Genomic DNA, 19,646 nt, shown 5'->3' on the forward strand with positions numbered 1-19,646 from the left:
TCTTTGAATTTCCTATAGAATTCTGCTGTGAAGCCATCTGGGCCTGGGGCTTTGTGTGGTTTCAGGTTTTTGAGGACCGCATCTATTTCCTCTGGGGTGATAGGGCTGTCCATGAATTCCTGTTCCTCATCAGTTAGGGTAGGCATGGTCAGTCCTGCTAGAAATGTTCTGATTTCCTTCTCTGGTGGGTTATGGGAGGTGTATAGGTTGGAGTAGAATTCTGCAAATTCTGAGGTTATTTCTTCGGGGGAGAATGTTATGTTGCCGTCTTTTTTGGTGATGCAGTGTATTCTTGTTTTGAGTGCTTTTTTCCTACATCTATTTGCTAGTAATCTGGAGTTTCCCCCTCCATATTCATAGAAATGTTGTTTAGAGTATAGAATGTTGATCATTGTTTTGTTAATTTCTAGGGAGTCTAGTTCTCTCCTTTTTTGTTCTATAAGTTTGAGGAGTTTTTTAGATCCTGTTTGTTTGTAGCGTGATGAGAGGGCTGTGATGTCTTGTTCTATTTTGCTAATTTTTGAGGAGGTTTGTTTTTTAAGGAATGTTTTCTCTTTTATGCAAGCTCCTCTGGTGACCGCTTTCATTGCGTCCTATAGGAGGGGGGGTTGTTATATTGTTTACATCGTTTTCCTTGAAGTAGTTTTGGAGGGTTTTTGTGAGACTCTCTCTAATTTGTTTGTTTGTAGTTAGGATGGGACTGAAGGACCATGATGGGGTAGTTTGTGTTCCTTCTCCTATTTTAACGATGACTTCTACTGGGGCGTGATCTGTGATTTTAATGTTACCTATGTTTGTTGATTCTACTGAGGGGATCAGACCCTGTGTGAGTAGAATGCTGTCCAGTCTGGACATTGTATCATGGCGTCCCGATTGGAATGTATGGCTGATGTCTCCCGGGTTTTGCTCACCCCAAATGTCGTAGAGACCCGTTTTTTAGCATTTTTAGTAACTTGTAAAAGTTCCTAGTTGTTGGGGGTTTCCTTCGGAGGAAGGTTGCCCATGGGGTTGTGGGGTGGATATCTTTCAGGGATAAACCTTTCATATTTAGATTGAGGTCCCCTCCTAGGATTGCTTCCCCTTCAGAGAAGGAGAGGAATTTGTTTAGTGTCTTCTGGAAGAATTCTAGTTGTTTCGTGTTTGGGGCATATATGGAGCCGATTGTCAGTTTGATTTTGCCATCTACTGTCCCTTTAGCGAAAATGAATCTGCCTTTTTTGTCCTTGAGGACTGTTGTGGCAGTGAAGTTCAGGTCTCTACTGAGTATTATGGCTACACCATGAGCTTTCCCTGAGCCTTGTGCGACCCACTGTTGACTGAAGCGGGGGTCGCTCAGGAGTTTGCTGCCTTTGGGTGGGTTGTGTATTTCTTGTAGGAAGGTGATGTGTGGTTTCATGGTGTTTATGTATGAGGTGATGCGTTTTCTTTTGATGGGGTTTCCCAGCCCCCTCACATTTAATGTGATTGCTTTTAGGTTAGCCATCTTGCTTATCTATTATGTGGGGCGATTCCCTGCCAACCCGTTCGGGTTGTCTTGTGTCTCTCTCTTCGTGTTGTTTAAAGAACCAGTGGGGTTGCGCTGACCTAGGGTGTGGTGGGTGGGGGGCTAGTGGGATTAGAGTGAGATTTGGGTTAAAGAGTAGGGGGTAAGTTGTAGGGAGTTTCCTATATGTAGTCATATAGGTGTTTGGGGTATTTTGGGCCATCTGGCATTTAGCCGGTTGGTCCTAGGTCTCAGCTGGTGTGGAAGGCCATGTTCAAGGACAGGCCATCCCCCCTGTTGTCTGCGATAGGGGGTAATCAGCGAGACAGTGTGAAGTGACTATGTAACGTCGCTGTCAGGTATAAGGTTCGTAAGCAATGTTGCCAATGTTATGAGCAACATTGTTGGTGTGTTGGGGTGGGGATGTGGGTGCTGGTACGCTCTGGTGCCACCATAGTGCTGGTTGGGTATCAGATTTTAGCCTGATTGTGGGTTGTGTTATTAAGGTTGGAGTTGTTTTTCCTTAGTATGGAGTATGAGGATGTTGAAGGTGTGGGTGATGGGGAATGTGGTTGAGGTCGTCGGGACTGGTGTTGGGGTGGGGATTTCTGTGGGGGTGCGGGGCTGGGGGGGATGTTGATGGTGTTAACTAAATCTATGTTTTGGGGGGGAGAGGGGGAAGGGGGGGGGAATCACCAGTCCTTCAGTTTGTGGTTTTTCCCTGGTTGCTTCATTCAGCTGGGGTTGTTGTTGTTGTAGGGTTGTCCATCTGCGATGAATTGGTTTGGTTAATCTTGGTCTGGTTTCTTGTGTCGTATGGCCGGCGGGACGGTTCTGAGCATGATGCTTGCCTGTATTGGTTTGCGTTGTTGTGCTGCTTCTGTTGTTTCTTTTTCTTCTGTACCGTCGTCCAGTTGTTTGCTGTTGTTTCCTCGTGGTTGGGGCTGTCACTTGGTGGGTTTGTCGGTTGCCATTCCGGTGGGAGGTCGAGTTCAAGGTTCTTTAGTAGTTGCAGGGCCTCAGGTATGTTGGTAGCCATGTGTTGTGTTGTATTGGTTGTTACAATGAGGCGGAAGGGGAAGCCCCATCGGTATTTGATCCCTGCTTGTTGGAGACGCTGGGTGCATGGGCGCAGGCTTTTCCTCTGGTTTAGGGTATCCTGAGATAGGTCGTGTAGGGCCAGAATGGGGGTTTCTCCATATCGAAGGTTGCTTGAGTTTCTGAGGTGGTGCCATATCTCTTCCTTCTTTTTGTAGCGTGTGAAGCATACAATGATGTCTCTTGGGGGGGCGCTGGGTTTTGGCATAGGTTTTAGGGCTCTGTGAGCCCTCTCCAAGTCATCTGCCTCAAGTTTCAGGCTTGGGATTGTGTTTTTCAGCCAGCGTATAATTAGGTCTGCTGGGCTTTTCTCCTGTTTTTTCAGGAAAGTTGCGGAAGCGGATGTTACAATGTCTATTGCGGTCTTCAAGGTCGGCTTGCTTAATTTTCATCTCTCTGTGTTCTGCTTCCATTTGGTTTACCAGTTTGTCCAGTTTCTTGTTCACATGTGCATTCTCCTCCCGGTATTGCTCTATTATTCTTTCTTGCATTTGGTTTTTGTTCTCTAGAGCTTCCACTTTGGAGGTTAGATTGTTGATTAGTACCTGCATGGGAGCCATTGTGGCCTTCAGTGTTTCTTCTAATTGTGCTTCTAATCTTGCTTCCATTTCCCTCAGATCTCGTTTCGTTATTGGGTGGTCATCATCTTGAAGGGGAGTTACCATATTAGCATTGTTTGCCATCTCCCTGGTTGGTGTCATCTCAGTCTCCCTGATAGTTTTGGTTTGAGGTTGGCTTGGCGTCCACTTGGGGTAGGGCGTGTGGTGGTTAGGAGTTGTGGCAGTGGTGATTCCTGAGTATTGTTGGGTTGCTGAGCTGATCAGGCTTTGGCTGGTGGCTTTTACAGAGCGTTTGGATTAGGTGGTCATTTGTGTCACTTCTAGCCTGTGTTTTAAGAACTTCTCTTGGGTTTTCTGTAGTTGCCTCAGCGATGCCGCCGAGGCTGGGGGGGAGGGCAGGTAAGCAGAGATGGGTAGACTAATGGACAGACAGTTCATATAAAGGGAGGGGGGTTAGCAGGTAGAGATGCAAGAGATTAGAGGGGTGGGGCCAGGGGAAATATGTGTTTAGGAGGGGGTTGTATATACCCAAAAGGGGTACTGGGGTCCAGTTAAGGTGGAAATTGGGGTTGGGAGTGCGCTTAGAAACAGAGACAGACAAATAGGCTATATGTAAAGGGTGGAGGGAGAAAAGGGAAGAAGAAGAAGAAAGAAAGAAAGAAGAAGGGGGGAGGCGGGGGGGGAGAGGGAAGATTGGAGTAAAAGAGAAGAGAGAGAGAGAGAGACAAAAAGAGAGTTGAAAGAGAGAGGGGAGATAGTACAGTAATATCAGCAGTATTAGTTTGCAGCAGTAGTTTTAGCTATAGTATGAGGGGGGGGCAAATTATGATAGGGTGATATGAATGTGTGTATGTGTTTCCTTTAGGGGAAGGGGGGGATGGAGAGAGGGAGGAGGGAGAGAAAATGAGAGGGGGAGGGGGAAGGGTGGGAGAGGGAAGGAGAAGAAAAGAGAGGGGGAGAGGGGAGGAGGGAGGGAGGGTGAGCTGCTGCAATGGTATGGGGGAAAGTCTTATTTTAAAAGAGGGGGTGGGGGAAAGGGCTCCCCTCTCAAAAACAAACTGACGGACAGGGTAAAAAGGGGGGGTTGATTTAAAAAAATAAAAGGGATAGAAAACAAAATTGGGGATGGAAAATGAAAGGTAGGATAAGGGGAAAAAATGAGGAGGGGTGAAGAGAGAGAGGGGAGAGCAAAAAGGGAGAGAAAAATAAAAAGGGGGGAGTTGAGGGGGAGAGTATCAATAACAATAGCAGTGATATAGAGGAAATTTTTGTTTTAAAAGAGAGTGGAGGTCGTAGCTGGGGGCGAAAGATTCCCCCCTCAAGAACAAGCCAACAAATAGAAAAGAAAGGGCTTTAAAAAGAGAGGGGGGGAAATGTGTGGTTTTTTAAAAAAAAATAAAAAAAAATAATATTTCCCCCTAATTATTGTTATTATTTTTTGTTTGTAAAAAAGTAATTAAAAATGTACGGGTAAAAGATAAAAATGAGAATTAAAGGTAAAAAAAAGGGGTGTTGTCTTTAGATAGATAGATAGATAGATAGAGCTTTTTATTTAAAAAAAAATGAGTAAAGTATAGGTAAAAGAGGATAGGTAAAAGAGAGTGGAAAGTCTGGGGCGAAGTGGCAGTCCCAGGAAATGGCCTGTGATGGTTCAGGGCTGTTTTCTGGGTACTGCCATTTTAATTCTTAAGAGGGGAGTTTGAGGTGAAAATAAAATGAGGTTTAAATTGAGGGTGTGTGTGTGTGGAGAAGTGTGTCTTTAAATAGTGTGTAGAAAAGATAGCAATAAAGATTCAAATAAAGGGTGGCTGCAGCAGCAGTGGCCCCTCTTTTAAAAAGAAAAATGATAAAAGTAGGTATATGGGAGGGGGGAATAAAAAAGAATTTCTTTTTTAAAAAGGGGGGGAAAGGGAGAGGGGTAGGAAGGGGTTAAAAAAAGGATTATTATTTTTAAAAAAAGAAAGAAGAAAAGAAGGGGGTAGTTTCTTCCTTTCTGCGATCTCCTTTGTCATGCGGCTTTGCATGGAGGGGTAGGCTCAGCCACGTGTTTTTTCGGAGCCTCTTTTGCCTTCCCGTGCTCACCTACCTCCCCTCTTCTTTGTCGGCAGAGATGGGGGCAGCAGTAAAGTAAAGTTAGGGCTCCTTTTTCTTTCTTTTTCTTCTTCTTTCCCCCTTTTCTTTTTCTCCCTCTCTGCGTTAGCTCCACTGTCTTCCTGGATTTGGAGCTCCCCTCCGTGTGTGTCTAAACTATAGCTTGTTTAGCTTCTACAAGAATGTTGTTAAAGGAATCCAAGAAATACAGAAGTCATAAAATACAACTGAGAAAAGCATCATTTTTTTTCAATGCTTGCTTTATTCACCGAGTGCCACCATATCAGGTAAAATCCTATGACTAAGCAAAGACTGTCTTTACAGTAAAACGCCACATGCCTATACTTATTTTCCCTTTTGATCTTTGCTTTATCCCAGTGTTGCTTCTGCTCAGCAGAGATTTTCAGCAAATAAACATGATATAGCAGTTTGTTCCCTCTGCTTGGATTTGCAACTAGGGGTTTGAATAGAAACTGTTTCCATGGATAATTAACATAATGTAAGACATACAGACTTCTGGGGAACTGGTCAGCACCTCTAGTGCTTTCCACATTCAGTGTGAAAACAAACACCAGTGGATCCTCAGAGCCAGGATGGGAAGAAACATCTTCCCATGCTATAGTGGGTGGAAGCCGAGATGGAAAAAAGTAACTTGCCCATGGTGACAGGAGGGATGAGACAAAGCAGGAATTCATATCCAGGACCCCCTGCACCTTTATGCACTAAACTGTGCAATCTCAGAAAAAGTAACATATAGATCCCTTTTAGGGACTGTTCACATCCATGTTCTGCATCTTTCCTTCCAGTGCACAGTCCCCACCAGCCGATTTCTTTTTGCTTCCCTCATGCTGTTTCTTCTGCTTCTTGGAAAGTTCCTGATCAATAGGAGCAGGTTTTACAAATTTTATCATTTCTTTCAGGCCTAAAAGGAGGAAGAAGGAAGAGCAAGATAACAGAGTGAACACACCAGGGCCAAACTTCTACAAAGGAAGTATCAACAAGAATCCTCCGTCTGTTCTCACACATCACACCAATCTTACACACCAAGTCACCTTGATTAATTTACTCAATGTCCTTGAACAAAGTAAAGTAGGCAGCACATCTGAGCTTACCCACCCTTTTCCAGCCAAGGACCAGAGAGACCCACCTGCATCCTCTTACATACTGCTCCTAAACTGGTGGTGATGCTCTTGGGCACAAAGCTAGCACTCAAAAGAAGTATGACGGAACTCTTGAAATGTTATGGGTCAGTAAAAATAGCAACTGTAATGAATTCTCTTTGTTTAGTGTCAAGAGAAGAAACAATGCAAGTCATACGCGATATAACCCTTTACTCTAGACAGGAGGAAATTGTCACAATTGTTGTATGAGTTAAGAAGAGTTGTTAGGCTCAGACAACAAGGACGATTAAACAGTATAAAATACACAATTATGGATGGCTATGGGGAGGGGGAGGGCAACAAGCATTTTCCTTTTATTACCTGGCGGCATGAAGTCCCTTAATTTCTCTGGTACAATGATTCCTTCCTCTGTCTGGTAATTCTCAAGGATGGCACATATAGCACGTGTTGTAGCACACATCGTGGCATTGAGCATATGCACAAACTCCACCTTTGAGGGCAGAACATTTCATGTTCTTAGTATTCTCCAGCAAGTAAAAGAAGCAGCAAGAAAACACATTTTTGAAGAGGATAAATACCATCTCCAAAATAACCATTCCAATAAAGCTAATCTGTCATTCTGTTACTCAGTCATCTGAAAAGACAGAGCCTTCAGTCTAATAAAGAGTTGTTCCAATTTAGGAATGCTACAACTAACATTTTCTAGCTTAACCTGACATTCAGAAGACATCTTAAGGCAGCCCTGTTCAGGGAAGTTTTTAATCTGTGATATTTTAGTGTATTTTTGGTTTCTATGGAAGCCGCCCAGAGTGGCTGGGGAAACCCAGCCAGATGGGCGGAGTACAAATAATAAATTATTAATTATTATTATTATTATTATTATTATTATTATTATTATTATTACCAATCACTCAGCAACAGACTTCCTTATCTAAACATTTTAGAAGCAGCAAGGTAGATTGCACTGTTAGTTGAACTAGATAACATCCTCCTTTTCTGTGATGTGAGTATGAAAATAACTGAGCTTTGCCTTTAAATGTGTTTGTACGAATGTTGGTTTGTTTACTAATGTCCAATATCTGAACACCAAGTAACTATTAGGGGTTGTTCGACTTCACTGGATACAACCTCTGTCTTTCAAATTAAAAACAGATCTAAAAAAGAAAAGGAAAGCCCAATGATTATTCATTCTTCAGGTTTCCATTTCTACACTCTTCGTAATTTTAAGGGATTACATTTTTTACTTTTTTCAAGAAAGCAATCCTAGGGCTCCTTGGCAGCAGTCAGTAATTCTCAACTGGCAAGTGGACCATTCTCAAACTGGTCACTTCCATGGCAGCATCACAGAAGAAGTAGTGAGACAAAATGACAGGCAGAAAATCTGGATCTTTATGGGAAATTATGGAAATTAACAGGGCCTTTCTAATTTTTGCTAGATCTCTAGAATCAACATCACTGCCAACTTGTCTCCCTAGCAAGGACTCAAAGTTGCAACCTATTGGGACAATCAACTCAGATGGCGAATAGAAAAAAACATATCAGACTAAAGCAAAAAGGCAGTTGTTTTCCTGAAGGCTACAGTGGGTAAACAGCAGCACCTTCTTAAGAACCCAAATAATTATTTAACTAGAACACCAGTATGTTGTAAATGATGCACTGGGAGAATTGTATATGTAAAATATACAAAGCAGCCTACTTTGTCCATCATCTTCTTGGTTTGTCCATAACGGATCCGCAGCCGACGTGCCTGGTAGTCAGTGCAGTTCGAGCAAGAAACAAGTTCACGGAACGCTCCTGAACCTGGGAACCAGGCCTCCAAGTCCAACTTTTTACTGGCAGCATGATTCAAGGAACCTGTAACAACATGAGGAGGCATTTAGGTACTGATTCAGTGTTCTAATAATGAGAACTGAAAGATGTGCCTTTCTCACCCCTAGTTTTGGAGATACAGAATGAAACCAAGAGTAACAAGGAGATCTATGGTCATTTCCCTCAATTAGAATGTGTGTTAGTCTGGACAATAAACATGAGTACATGGCTGCATGCTGAGATACTACAGGTCTTACAGTTAGAGCAAATAAATCCTGATACAAACGACCAGAGATTACTGGCTGTCAGGTGCAATTGTGTGCACACTTTCTAGGGTGTAGGCCACACAGAACACTGAAAGATTTAATTTTGAGAAACCAAACATAGATTAGGCTGCAAATTATTTGGGGGGTATATACATACCTGAGACAATATTCACAATATGGTAAGGGATGCCCAGAGATTGATAGAACTCTTCAGCAGTTGCAATCATCTCATCAAACATCTCCCAAGACTTGTTATCATGAGGTGATGCGTAGACAAATTGCTCAATCTGGAAAGGGTCAAAAGCAGAAACTTCAGAGCAGGAAACAAAAAACAAAAGAAAGTAGCAATCCTTCATAGACACAAAGAGGAATTTGAATCCCAGAATATAATAATTATACTGTTCTGTGTCTTCTGTGACTTAACATCAACCCCTAAAATCAGTTCCTTTGGGAACAATGCTAATATTTCCCAAGCTTTTGACAGCATGAAAAGTCGGGGGGGGGGACCCTGCAAATTTTACTAAAGATATCCTTACCAAGAAAAAACAATGAAATAAAACTTCTGAACACAATCATAAAATGGAGGTGAATGTAACTCAACAGCCTAATGCAACCAAACACAACATTCAGTTACCAAGCATAAACCAGCTTCTAAGTACTACTGAGACAGAGAAAAATAGTTATCGGTCTCCTACTGAATATAAACAACACTTTCAGTTACCATAAACTGTTACAGAGGAACACCAATTTCATTTCAATTGCCCAATACATTTCAACAATGCAAACTTCTTCAACGGCAAATCGCTGAAAAACTCACACTATCTGGGGACTGACTCAAGCTAAGTCATTGTGTGAGTGGAACAACTTCTGTTGAGGCAACTTAACTTTCCTTCCTTCTCCTTCCCCACCCTCAAATCTGATCTGGAGGGGAGCGGGGGTTGGGGGAGGAAGAGAAGAAGGGGAAGTTCTGTTGTGTGAACAGAAATTGTCTCGTTTGTGAAATGAGTAATACAACCCTGGATTAATAACTTTTGCAACTGCAATACCTTTTCAAATTGGTGCACACGGAAAATGCCTCTGGTATCACGGCCATGTGAACCAACTTCCTGGCGGAAGCAGGTAGACAGCCCAGCATATTTGATGGGCAGGTCCTCTGGCTTCAGCCATTCATCCCTGTGCAATGCTGCAATTGGCTGTTCAGATGTAGCAATCAGGTATTTCTCATCAATAGTGTTATCATCGCTCTTCTCACTGCCTTTGCCAAGTACCTGAGAAGTAGAAAAAGTTAGTCCATTAGACCAGTGCAGCAAGATGTCATGTACATAGACAAAGCTTCAGTGGACCATTCCAATGAAAGCCCTTGTGGGCTAAATTACTGGTTCACTGAATCATATAATTTCTTCTATGATTGTTTTTCTAAGTTGTTGCTTAGCTACAACTTAGAAAACATCACTAACCATTCTGACCCCCTAATGACAAACCGTTAAGTACTTGTGGCTCAGAAAATGGGGAAGACATGGCACAATGCCTGTGATGATTAGAAACAATGTTAACAAAACCTTTAACCTATCAACCCAAAATTCCTTTTCATTATCATAAATTATTAGCACCGACTGTGGCTGATGGTAGAAATGCTTCCTAAAGAAGTGTGCAGCAATTTGAAATGAAGGACAAATATTGAAATACAGTCAATTATCCGACTGAAAGTTTACCAGCAGAATTTGAAAAATTCCACATGGCTCCAGGGACAATGTGATTACACATTAAGAGAAGCAACACAAAACTTTTCTAGAAGCTTATATAGTTTGCTACTAAAAGAGTAATTTTACCCTTCCCACCTTACCTTGTAGAGCTCTTCATCAAACTGGCTTAGCTGGGCCACTTCCTGCATCACCTCTTTTCTCATGAAGAAAGGGGTATAAACAGGGGTGTAACCTTTGCTAAGCAGTGTCTGCAGGGCATACTGGATGAGAGCTTGCTCTAGAAAAACCAGGGCACCCTATAGAACAACAAAGAAGAAAGTAGGTAAGTGAATATTCTGCTCCCGAGAACCCACATTTTGAAACGGCACTGGCAGGAACGTTATATTCTGACAGTCTTCTACAGCTTAGATATTAAACAAACCACTTTGTGAAGGTGGTGCTTTGGCTTTGAAAAGCAAGGTACAATTTTCAAAATAAATAAGTTTTCTTCTGGGATCCCAATTCTCCCAGTCCTATAAATAGCAATGATTAAGAAGTTAAGTTCTCACCTTTAGAAAGTATCCTCTGCTTCCAGCAACAATGGCTCCCTTTTCTCCCTCATAGCCATCCACCATGACAACCAAGTCCACATGAGAATACTTCTTCCTCACTGTGCAGTCTCCCCATAGCCTCTCCACTTTGTTATCTGCATCCTACCCATGTGATAAAAAGGGAGAAAGTTTTGTTCTAGGCCTTTGAACATCCCAATAGAAACAATATCAATCCAAGCCAATTATCTCATCCATGATTTAATTGTATGTCTTCACATGCACAATCCTGGCTGGTATTTGCTTGCACGGTAGCACTTACAATTGCCAGAAGCTTCCTGCACTGCATTTGCTCTCTACTTGTGGCATGCTGCCATCTGCATCCTATAGGCTGGTTGAAGAGAAGGTGGTGTGTGGGTTTGCTCTGCCCTGGAGAAGGGGCTGAGATGCAGAGGAAGCAAGGAATAGATCTGATGGTCTTTTAGTCTCCTGCAGGGCTGTCACAGAAGCACCCAGCAACTCTCTTAAGTGCTTTCAAAATTACTACTTGCCAACAACTGGAATGAGTATGACGTCTCCATAGCAACACTCTTAGGCAATTATTCCAATGCAAAATCCAACCAGCCCAGTATTGTATCAGACTCACTTAATAGTATTATTAAACAAAAAAATTGTCTTGTTGGACAAATGGTTGGATCCAAGCCACACATCATGGGTAGGATTCACCTAAGGGGCCCTGTCAGTGGAAGCCCAATGCAGGGACTTTCACTTGCACAACGGGCCTTCCTGTTGCATGAGACCTGCACCCCCGAAATTGTCTCAGGGGGTTGATGGGTGTCAGGAGAACCACCAGAATAGCACATGGGGGAGGGGAGACTGTTCCACCTGGCAGGTTGATATGCTTGCACAGATGCGACATTTGTAATACCATGATGTTGAATTCCAGCCTAAGTCTGTTTCCCATACATTTCCTAAACAAGATCAGGGTTTTGTGCTTATTTGGGATTTTTTTTTTTCCATTTGTGACTTTCTTTTCTATGGGGAACACTGTTTTAGAATACAAATTGCATAAACTTCTCAACCTCCTCACCTAGGATGTACTGTCTCACACCCTCAGGACTTTATACCTTCAGCTTGCCGTCTCCCCACCCTACCAGCAGGACAGTTTAATAGTGATGCACAAGGCTGTGACAACCAAACCACACACTGTCACTCATGAACATTTATATAAAAGTGTGGGATTTGCTCCTACCTCATCATTACTGATTGGCACAGAGGGATGAAGGAGATTTCCAATTTCTCTGAGGTTTTCAAACCGCTCTGCCTCCAGCTTCAAGCGCTCCTCATCACAGTTCAGTATTGCTTCATCGATTAGAAGACGAACTTTCTTTATTTGGCTTACTTGAAGACCCTGAAACACAAAAGTGGGCCTAATATAAGAAATATAAGAAAAGAATAATATCTTGTGAAAATAGACACATCCATTTTTTTGAAACCATAATTCTATCAACTTCAGTTTCACATTTCAGCCGGTAGTCTAGCATCACCAAGAACCAATGTTGGTTCTATGGGACTCAGGGTAAAAGGCAATACCTAGTTTACTGCCAGCAGAAGCTCAGATAAGATCTTTGGCTCACACATGGAAAGCCTCATTAAGGACTAGCTTTGCATTATGCATTACAGACATGTAAGTCTTAGACTGGCACAAATTGGGGGCCAAAGGACAAGACAATGGTTGGTTGATGCAGTTTCTGATCCAAAACTCATGTCAGCACAGTATCCCATGCAAGAATGCTTTGTGCTACTGCTCAGATTTTATTATCATAACATAAGATTGGGCTCCGCAATAAAATACCATACGGTGGAGGGCTTCTGTTCAGGACCACAGCAAGCCAGCCATGTCTTTTTCCAAGATACTCCATTCCACCATCACCCTGCTAACTGTCAGCATTTTGTGCCCACTGAACAAGCTTGGTCCTCACTGGGATGCTCTGGGGTTCCTTCCCATACATCCCGTCCTGCCCTGCCCTCACTTTTTGAGACATCTGGAAACCTTGGTGTTTTCCAAAGCCTGCTGGTGCTTCTCTCTTGTGCATGGACAATCCTGTTTGGGCTGTATAAGTACCTACACTCAGAAAGCATGTTTGCTATTAGTATATATAGGATCTTTCTCACTTCAGAGTGTGCATGCTAACAAAAGGTGCCAATTGGCATACGAAGCCCTCTACCTATCTTCTTCACCATTTTTCTGCTTTTATGGAAAAATGAGTAATGCAACAAGAAACATGGCAAATAGTTTACTTATTAAAATCCGCTACCAACACATTTTATTCCTGTTGTCAGGGTGGCTTACTAGTCAAATGCAAAATAAAGCAATAATTAAAATAATGTAACCAACAAATATCAGCAGAAAAACAACAATCCAAAACAACAACCCTATAAAAAAAACCAACCAGAGGTATAAAATATTTTGGCTTGTCACTGAAAGGAATAAAATGAGGAAGCAAGTTCTAGGGCTCAGATATACAGCTTTTATAGTATCTGTAGTAGCAGCTGCAAGGCTGCAGTGTGAGGGAGAATTACTGTGACTTGTGGAGTTATCAAAATGGCAGAAGATGTATGCCCAGCAGCTGGTGTCTGGACAAATGATTGTGCAAGGCAGGAGGCTTAGCTTCATATTCTTTTTTAACTACAGCTGCACAGACAGTACAAGCTGTGCTTCCTACTGAATCTCTGCATTGGCTTATTCTACACCCAGAGAAGCAGCTGCTGCCGGGACAATAGCAAGTATGAAATCTCTGTGATGATCTATTGCTTGATAGTAAACACACACCCTTTTAAAAAAAATACTGTTACACTTATATCCAGCTTTTCTCTAAGGACCACCAGGTGGTGTACATGTTTCTCCTTCACCATTTTATATTCAAAACAACCCTATGAAGTAGGTTATACTGTGAGATAGTGGTGGCCCAAAGTCACCCCACTATAAATTGTTTCAGTAGCATAAGAGGACATTGTTTTTAGCTCAGTGCTCACACTTTAAGTGCTTTTCACATGACAGTCGAATATAATCCAAAATCTTTCCAATGTAATTTTAGAATTAATTTGAGGCACCCAAAAAACATTTTTAGGTTTCTCTGGACCACCAACATAACAACTGTACTGAATACAGGTTAACAGTTCAACAAAATGTGTCTGGCTATATATGGAAGCAGAAGTATAGTATACACAACGGATTCAGTCCTCAATCAGTCAGAAACAAAGTTAAGGAATAAATATGTTCCAAAAATCCTCAATTTTTTTACTATAAACTTATTTATTACAACGTAATTATCTTCTATACAAACATTCTGATACATAATAAAACCTTAATGGGCCAAATCCTAAATAACATAAGGAAGACACAATACTTCTCTTTAAACTACAACTGCCCTGAATAAACAATTTGTTATTCATCAATATAGCTATTAATACAAACTTTTCTAGGCCAATTAATAAAACCAAAATCTTTTTTCCTACAGATTCAAAGCTCCTGGTGTATGTGCATACACTCATACAGGGAACCTATATACTTTCCATCCTGGGGCAAGTAGGAGCTTTGGGGAGGAGAGCAAGAATTTAGTTAGGAAATGGTGCAGAGGGAAACGGTTAAATAATTTTCTTTAGCATTGTTTCCACAATCAAATTCCTTCCACAGACTCCTTTGATCAAAAAAATGCATCAGGAGACCCGACTGCAGATCTCCTGACATCTTATCTAGTTTGGTCCTTACTCTAACATAGGCTCCTACATTTTCACTCACTATGCTGGGGTAAATTAGCCGTCACTGTTGGCAAGTATAGTGACCCGAGTTTTATTCCCAGGTTGCCATGTGAGGGTCATCCCAGCAGTTATGCAGCAAATCCACCCCTTCCTTAGCTCCAAGACTTGGAGGAAGGCTGGGAATAGTTTGGCTCCAATGCTGCCAAGCCAAATGGTCCACACAGAGCTGAACCAGCCATGCCACGCCCCTCTGTTCTACGGCAGGAAGGGGAGATGAGGAGCTTCCTAAACCTCAACATCCATAGCCTCTTGACTGAGCAGTGGACAACAGGCAAGCCTCACAGTTCTCTTGCCCATGAGAAAAGGATGAACTAGCAGAGTGAGGGGCAAATTACAGATCCACCCCTCCTCACAAAATTGTATTTCAGCTCAGGGTATAAGAGAGGTGAAAAAACACAATTTAAAAACCACTAGCTAGCCTGCATAGGGAGAGAATTACCACAGCTCCAACATTAGAGACCAGTGGGTAACTGAACAATTAATATAGCGCAAGGGAACAAAAGAATCAGAATGCAATTAACACGCTCCTCACCCAATCTGAAGCTGCACAAGTGAAATGTGTGAGGGGAAAAGCAAACACCAGAGTATATTTCACAATTACAATACACTGTAAACCAGTGAATGGTCAAGTAAGAAACTAGTTGAAAATAACTTACTGCTAAGATGTCTGCTGTAAGTTCATCGAGATTTTGTGCATTTTCTGGTATGTGGTCATCATTTCCTACTGGCTCTTTTTTCTATATATATAAAAATACAAAAACAAAAAAGCAATCAATTGGCAAATAAAAAGCAATTTTATTCTACAAATGCAGCTTGAAGGACAACCTGCCTAGATCACTGGTTTCCATTTCCTCGTAAAGATTATAAAATATCCATCATACATATCATTGCCATGTTCTCTCTCAGCAATTCTTGGAGTGCTCTAATGTGGGTGAGGAGAAGAGAATGACCCCTTCAAAGTTCCATTTGGTCATGACTAAACTAAGGGCGCTGTGCAAGGAAGCCCTCCTTCATATACACAATTCCATTTTTGCCACCATCAGAGTGCTCTGAAACAGGTGGAATATTACAATCTGCTCTTCATGGCAGTGCAAAGAACTTTGTGTAGAGGCAGCCTCTGATGCCATCATTTTCATTCTAAAGCCCTGAAAGCTTGAGTAAAACTGGAGAAAGGATGGGGGTGGGGGAGGAAATAGAGTTCCAATGGATGTTATTGGTCTCTGTGTGTGCCGTATGTGTGTCCTGCATGCCTGTGCAAGGATGGTGGTGTACATGTCCATTTTAGCCACACCCACTTTTACTTTGGCCATGCTGGCCTTGCAGGCATGGTCAAAAGGTAATGCAGCCTTTGGGCAGAAGAGGGTAGCCACCCCTGCAGTAAACAAACAAATCTGGTATCACCCTTTATTTTTTCAACACAGTATCAATTGGAAATAAAACTGGAAAAGTACTATTTCAGAAGTGTTAAATTAATAATTTGGAGATACTAAATCCACTTCATAAGTAAAAGAAGGCCTGTCTCCTGATCCTGCCAACACGTGTGAGACCTCACTATCATTACATGCCCATTTGTGGAACTCCCTCTCATTAGAGGCAATGTTATCCCACTCTTGACTTAAAATGCAATTCTCTTCTCAGGGATTTAGCTGCAAGGATTAAAGTCTTAGTATCTGTATTTTACAACTGCTACTGAGGGCCCATAGGTTTGTCATTTTATTGTATTTTTATATATTTTGCACACTCCCCTCAGATTCTGTGTATGAAAGGCAGTTTGAAAGGCCAGTCAATAAATAAAACTCGCTTTCCCCTCACCCAGTTCTAAGCGATTCTATCTCATTGCTTGGTGGGAGGGAATCAGACTGTGATCCTAAGATGATAGTGGGCTCAATTCAGCTTGATAACTTCTTTGTGCTTTAGTGTTCTGTAATATTAAAATGGGATGTGGGTGGCACTATGGGTTAAACCACAGAGCCTAGGACTTGCTGATCAGAAGGTCGGCGGTTCGAATCCCCTCGACGGGGTGAGCTCCCGTTGCTTGGTCCCAGCTCCTGCCAACCTAGCAGTTTGAAAGCACATCAAAGTGCAAGTAGATCAATAGGTACCGCTCCGGCAGGAAGGTAAACGGCGTTTCTGTGCGCTGCTCTGGTTCGCCAGAAGCGGCTTAAGTCATGCTGGCCACATGACCCGGAAGCTGTACGCTGGCTCCCTCGGCCGATAAAGCGAGATGAGCGCCACAACCCCAGAGTCGGTCATGACTGGACCTAATGATCAGGGATCCCTTTACCTTTAATATTAAAATTAATAGTATAGTTGAGCATGCTGCCTCATCATCATCCTCTCAGACATATCACTTTTCTTCTGGACAGCTCCCAATCTGTCAATCCTTTTATTTCCCTAATGGCGTTTTTCATGCCACTGATTGAACTCTACATGTTTTCTAGCACAGTTAATCACAAAACAAAATGGCATACATCATAGTGGTTTTGGTAACCAATCAGAAGCTGTGATTCCAATAAATCGCACCTTCATTTTCTCGCCTATAGTTTTGCTGCAGAGGTTCTTCAGTTTGTTCAGATTGTCTGCACGGAATCTGCCTGGAAGGAAAACATTTGAAAAAATGCTAAGAGGCATCTACATTTAAAGGATAAGTTTCTACACAAAATCATAAGTCTATTGAACTATCTGGCTGCTGCTGCTGCTGCTACTATGGGTGTAGCACAGATTAAAATACGTTCATTCTGTTAAACTGAAGATTTTATCTTCTATTATGCATGATACTGCGCAAAAGTTACAATACCCAGGCAACCTCTGAGAAAGGATAGTAGTTTGTAAAGTATTATGGGAAGTGATGGCATATTAATTTTATAATGAATGATTTATAAATTAATTTTATAATGAATGATTTTAGAGTGTTGTTTGTGTTGTACTTTTGTATTGTTTTATTGTTGTTAGCCGCCCTGAGCCCAGCTTCGGCTGGGGAGGGCGGGATATAAATAAAATTTATTATTATTATTATATACTTTTTCTCATTTAATCTCAGCAAGATGCAATTCAGAGGCCTGCAAATACAGAACACTCCCACTACCAAAGGAAGCAGCTTCTGATTCTGAACACTCATTATGATTTTTGCATGGTACAGTAAAATGAAGTTTAGCGTAAACTGAATATCTCATTTTTATTTTAGTTGTTATTGTTGCTGGATATATATATTTCAAAGTATTCCTCATCCTACTTCCAGAATTTCCATATACAAACAGCAGGCAACGCTGTACTTGATGGCAATGCTTTACTTGAAAACTGCTAAAGGTCTTAGCAAATCACTTAATGATTTCTACAGCAACTTAAACACACTCTGCTATATGCTGTATAACTTTTAATTCTATAATGATGGCTTCTTTAATTTATTATATCTTGTATTTCATTGTATTACAATTTGAATTCTATATCATTTCATAGACTCTTCACCACCCGCATAGTGGAAATATTGAAAATGAAGTCTAGGAGAGATGGTTTGGGGAATAGGATCATATGGTGAACCTCCATCCAATTCTAAACAAGTAGCAGTGGTCTCAGGCACCTGACGTGACAGGCCCATTCCATTTCCCCCCACTCATTTTCTGGTTAGAGGGAATAAAGCACATCTTTCACCGCAGGCAATATTACCAACGCTTTGTCACAATGTAAAGCACAATGTAAAAGGCATTTAACACAAGTTATCAAAATCGCTGGCAAGGAAACATGCCCACAGAAAATGAAGCAGTGCTGTGGCTGATATGAGCTCTAGCGCGCCAGAGTCACTTTCTATGATGCTGGTTACAGCAGGATTGCATCAGACTAGGCAGCACCAATGCTTGAACAGCGTCCTGCCAAATCGCAGGCCCGTCCATTTAAAGGGCAATGCAGCTGTGAAACACCAGAGAGCCGGCGAAGAGAAGAGGAAAACCTTAATTGGGAAATACAATTAAAACAGCAACACCCTACACCTTTTTTGGGGGGGGGCGTTTGTCCAGAAGACAGATGGGAGCGCCCTGAAGCCCTCTGAAGAGATGACTTCCCCCGATGTCTCAAAAGAGCCACTCCAAACCTGCCCTTCGACCGGGACCTAGAAATAAAGCGGCAGCAGCAAAGACTGGCCGCAGGGTCATCCCTCCCCGTTGGACCTCATGGCTGGCGGAGGGGAGTGAGAGAGAGAGGTCTGTGTGCCCATTCACACGACGGCGGGGAGGGAAGAGACGGCCGTAGGGAGCCCCTTTCTTCTCACGGGCCTCACGCCGGACGCCACCGAGGCGAGGGGTTCAAACGTGATTCCTCACTGAGGCAGCGTGAAAGAGGTTCAAGGAAGAAACGTGAGGATGGGGAGACACGTGTCGGGGTCGCAAAGGCCCCCTTAGGCTGACTGCTGGGGCGTCGCGCTTTCTCTTCTCCCCCTTTCCTAACGACACCCCTACAGCCTTATCCGACACCTCACCCACTGACCCCTCCACCCCACCCATCGCCCCACATACATCTCCGCCAGGCCCCGTCGGCGGCCACCAGCGCGTCCACCAGCGCCGGGTCCTTGAAGCGCTTCCGCTGCGTCTCCCGCACCAGCTCAGGGTCTCCGCCTTTGTCGGCGCGGAAGAGGTCCAGGTCGAGCACCATGGCGCCGGAGGGCAGCGACTGGAAGCCGAGGGGCGAGGGAGCGGCGCCGGCTCAGGACGGAGGAAGACGCTCGACAGACAGCTAGCCCGCCCGGCGCAAAGCGACAGGAGAAGAGCCCGGCGAGGCCACGCGTGCGCACTGTGAGCGCGGAAGGGCGGGGGAAAGGCGCTGCGCGTGCGCAGAAGATTCCGACGTAAAGGAGGAGGAGCCTCGCGCAGGGCGGGCGTTGGGTGTTTAGAGCGCCGCCCGGAGGGCACGCGCTAAACGTGGCGCTTGCGCAGGCGGGCTGCGGGTCCTCTGCATAGTGGAGCTGGGATGGTCCGGACAGGAGCAGCCTTGCAGGCTTCCGTGCTCAGTGAGGGCTCGTCAGGGTTACAAAGCAAGACAGCGCAGAAGAGAGAGAGAGAAAAGGAGAGTTCTAGGGCGGGCTGGGTAACATTGTACTGCAGCAGCCATTGCTAACGCTGAAGATACATAGCTATCAACTTTCCCCTTTTCTTGTGAGGAATCCTATTCGGAATAAGG

The 19,646-nt window shown here is 43.2% G+C and overlaps 1 protein-coding gene across 2 annotated transcripts; it reads right to left on the reverse strand.

Moving 5' to 3' along the window:
• Nucleotides 1–5,454: 5,454 nt before the first annotated feature.
• On the reverse strand, nt 5,455–19,221 carry SARS1 (seryl-tRNA synthetase 1). Of its 2 annotated transcripts, none has more exons than XM_053392876.1 (11): nt 18,986–19,221; nt 17,004–17,074; nt 15,137–15,217; nt 11,911–12,069; nt 10,680–10,823; nt 10,272–10,427; nt 9,475–9,696; nt 8,586–8,715; nt 8,050–8,207; nt 6,714–6,843; nt 5,455–6,154 (listed from the first exon to the last, which is right to left on the reverse strand). In XM_053392876.1, exons 1-11 carry the CDS (start codon nt 19,119–19,121, stop codon nt 5,997–5,999), a joined length of 1,545 nt encoding a protein of 514 aa, XP_053248851.1. In that variant the 5' UTR covers nt 19,122–19,221; the 3' UTR covers nt 5,455–5,996. The 2 variants fall into 2 exon arrangements, with proteins under 2 accessions (XP_053248851.1, XP_053248852.1); XM_053392877.1 differs by having other exon boundaries at nt 17,004–17,070; nt 18,986–19,090.
• Between the last annotated feature and the right edge of the window lie 425 nt (nt 19,222–19,646).

The sequence above is a fragment of the Podarcis raffonei genome, chromosome 6, assembly GCF_027172205.1.
Source record: "Podarcis raffonei isolate rPodRaf1 chromosome 6, rPodRaf1.pri, whole genome shotgun sequence".
Classification (NCBI taxonomy): domain Eukaryota; kingdom Metazoa; phylum Chordata; class Lepidosauria; order Squamata; family Lacertidae; genus Podarcis; species Podarcis raffonei.

Coding starts and splice junctions, on each gene's coding strand:
- SARS1 (XM_053392876.1), bottom strand. CDS start 19,121: ATGGTGCTCGACCTGGACCTCTTCCGCGCCGACAAAGGCGGAGACCCT. Junction 12,070..15,136: donor TTACAGCAGACATCTTAGCA/GTAAGTTATTTT, acceptor TTTGTGTTTCAG/GGTCTTCAAGTAAGCCAAAT. Junction 10,824..11,910: donor TGCCAATCAGTAATGATGAG/GTAGGAGCAAAT, acceptor TCACATGGGTAG/GATGCAGATAACAAAGTGGA.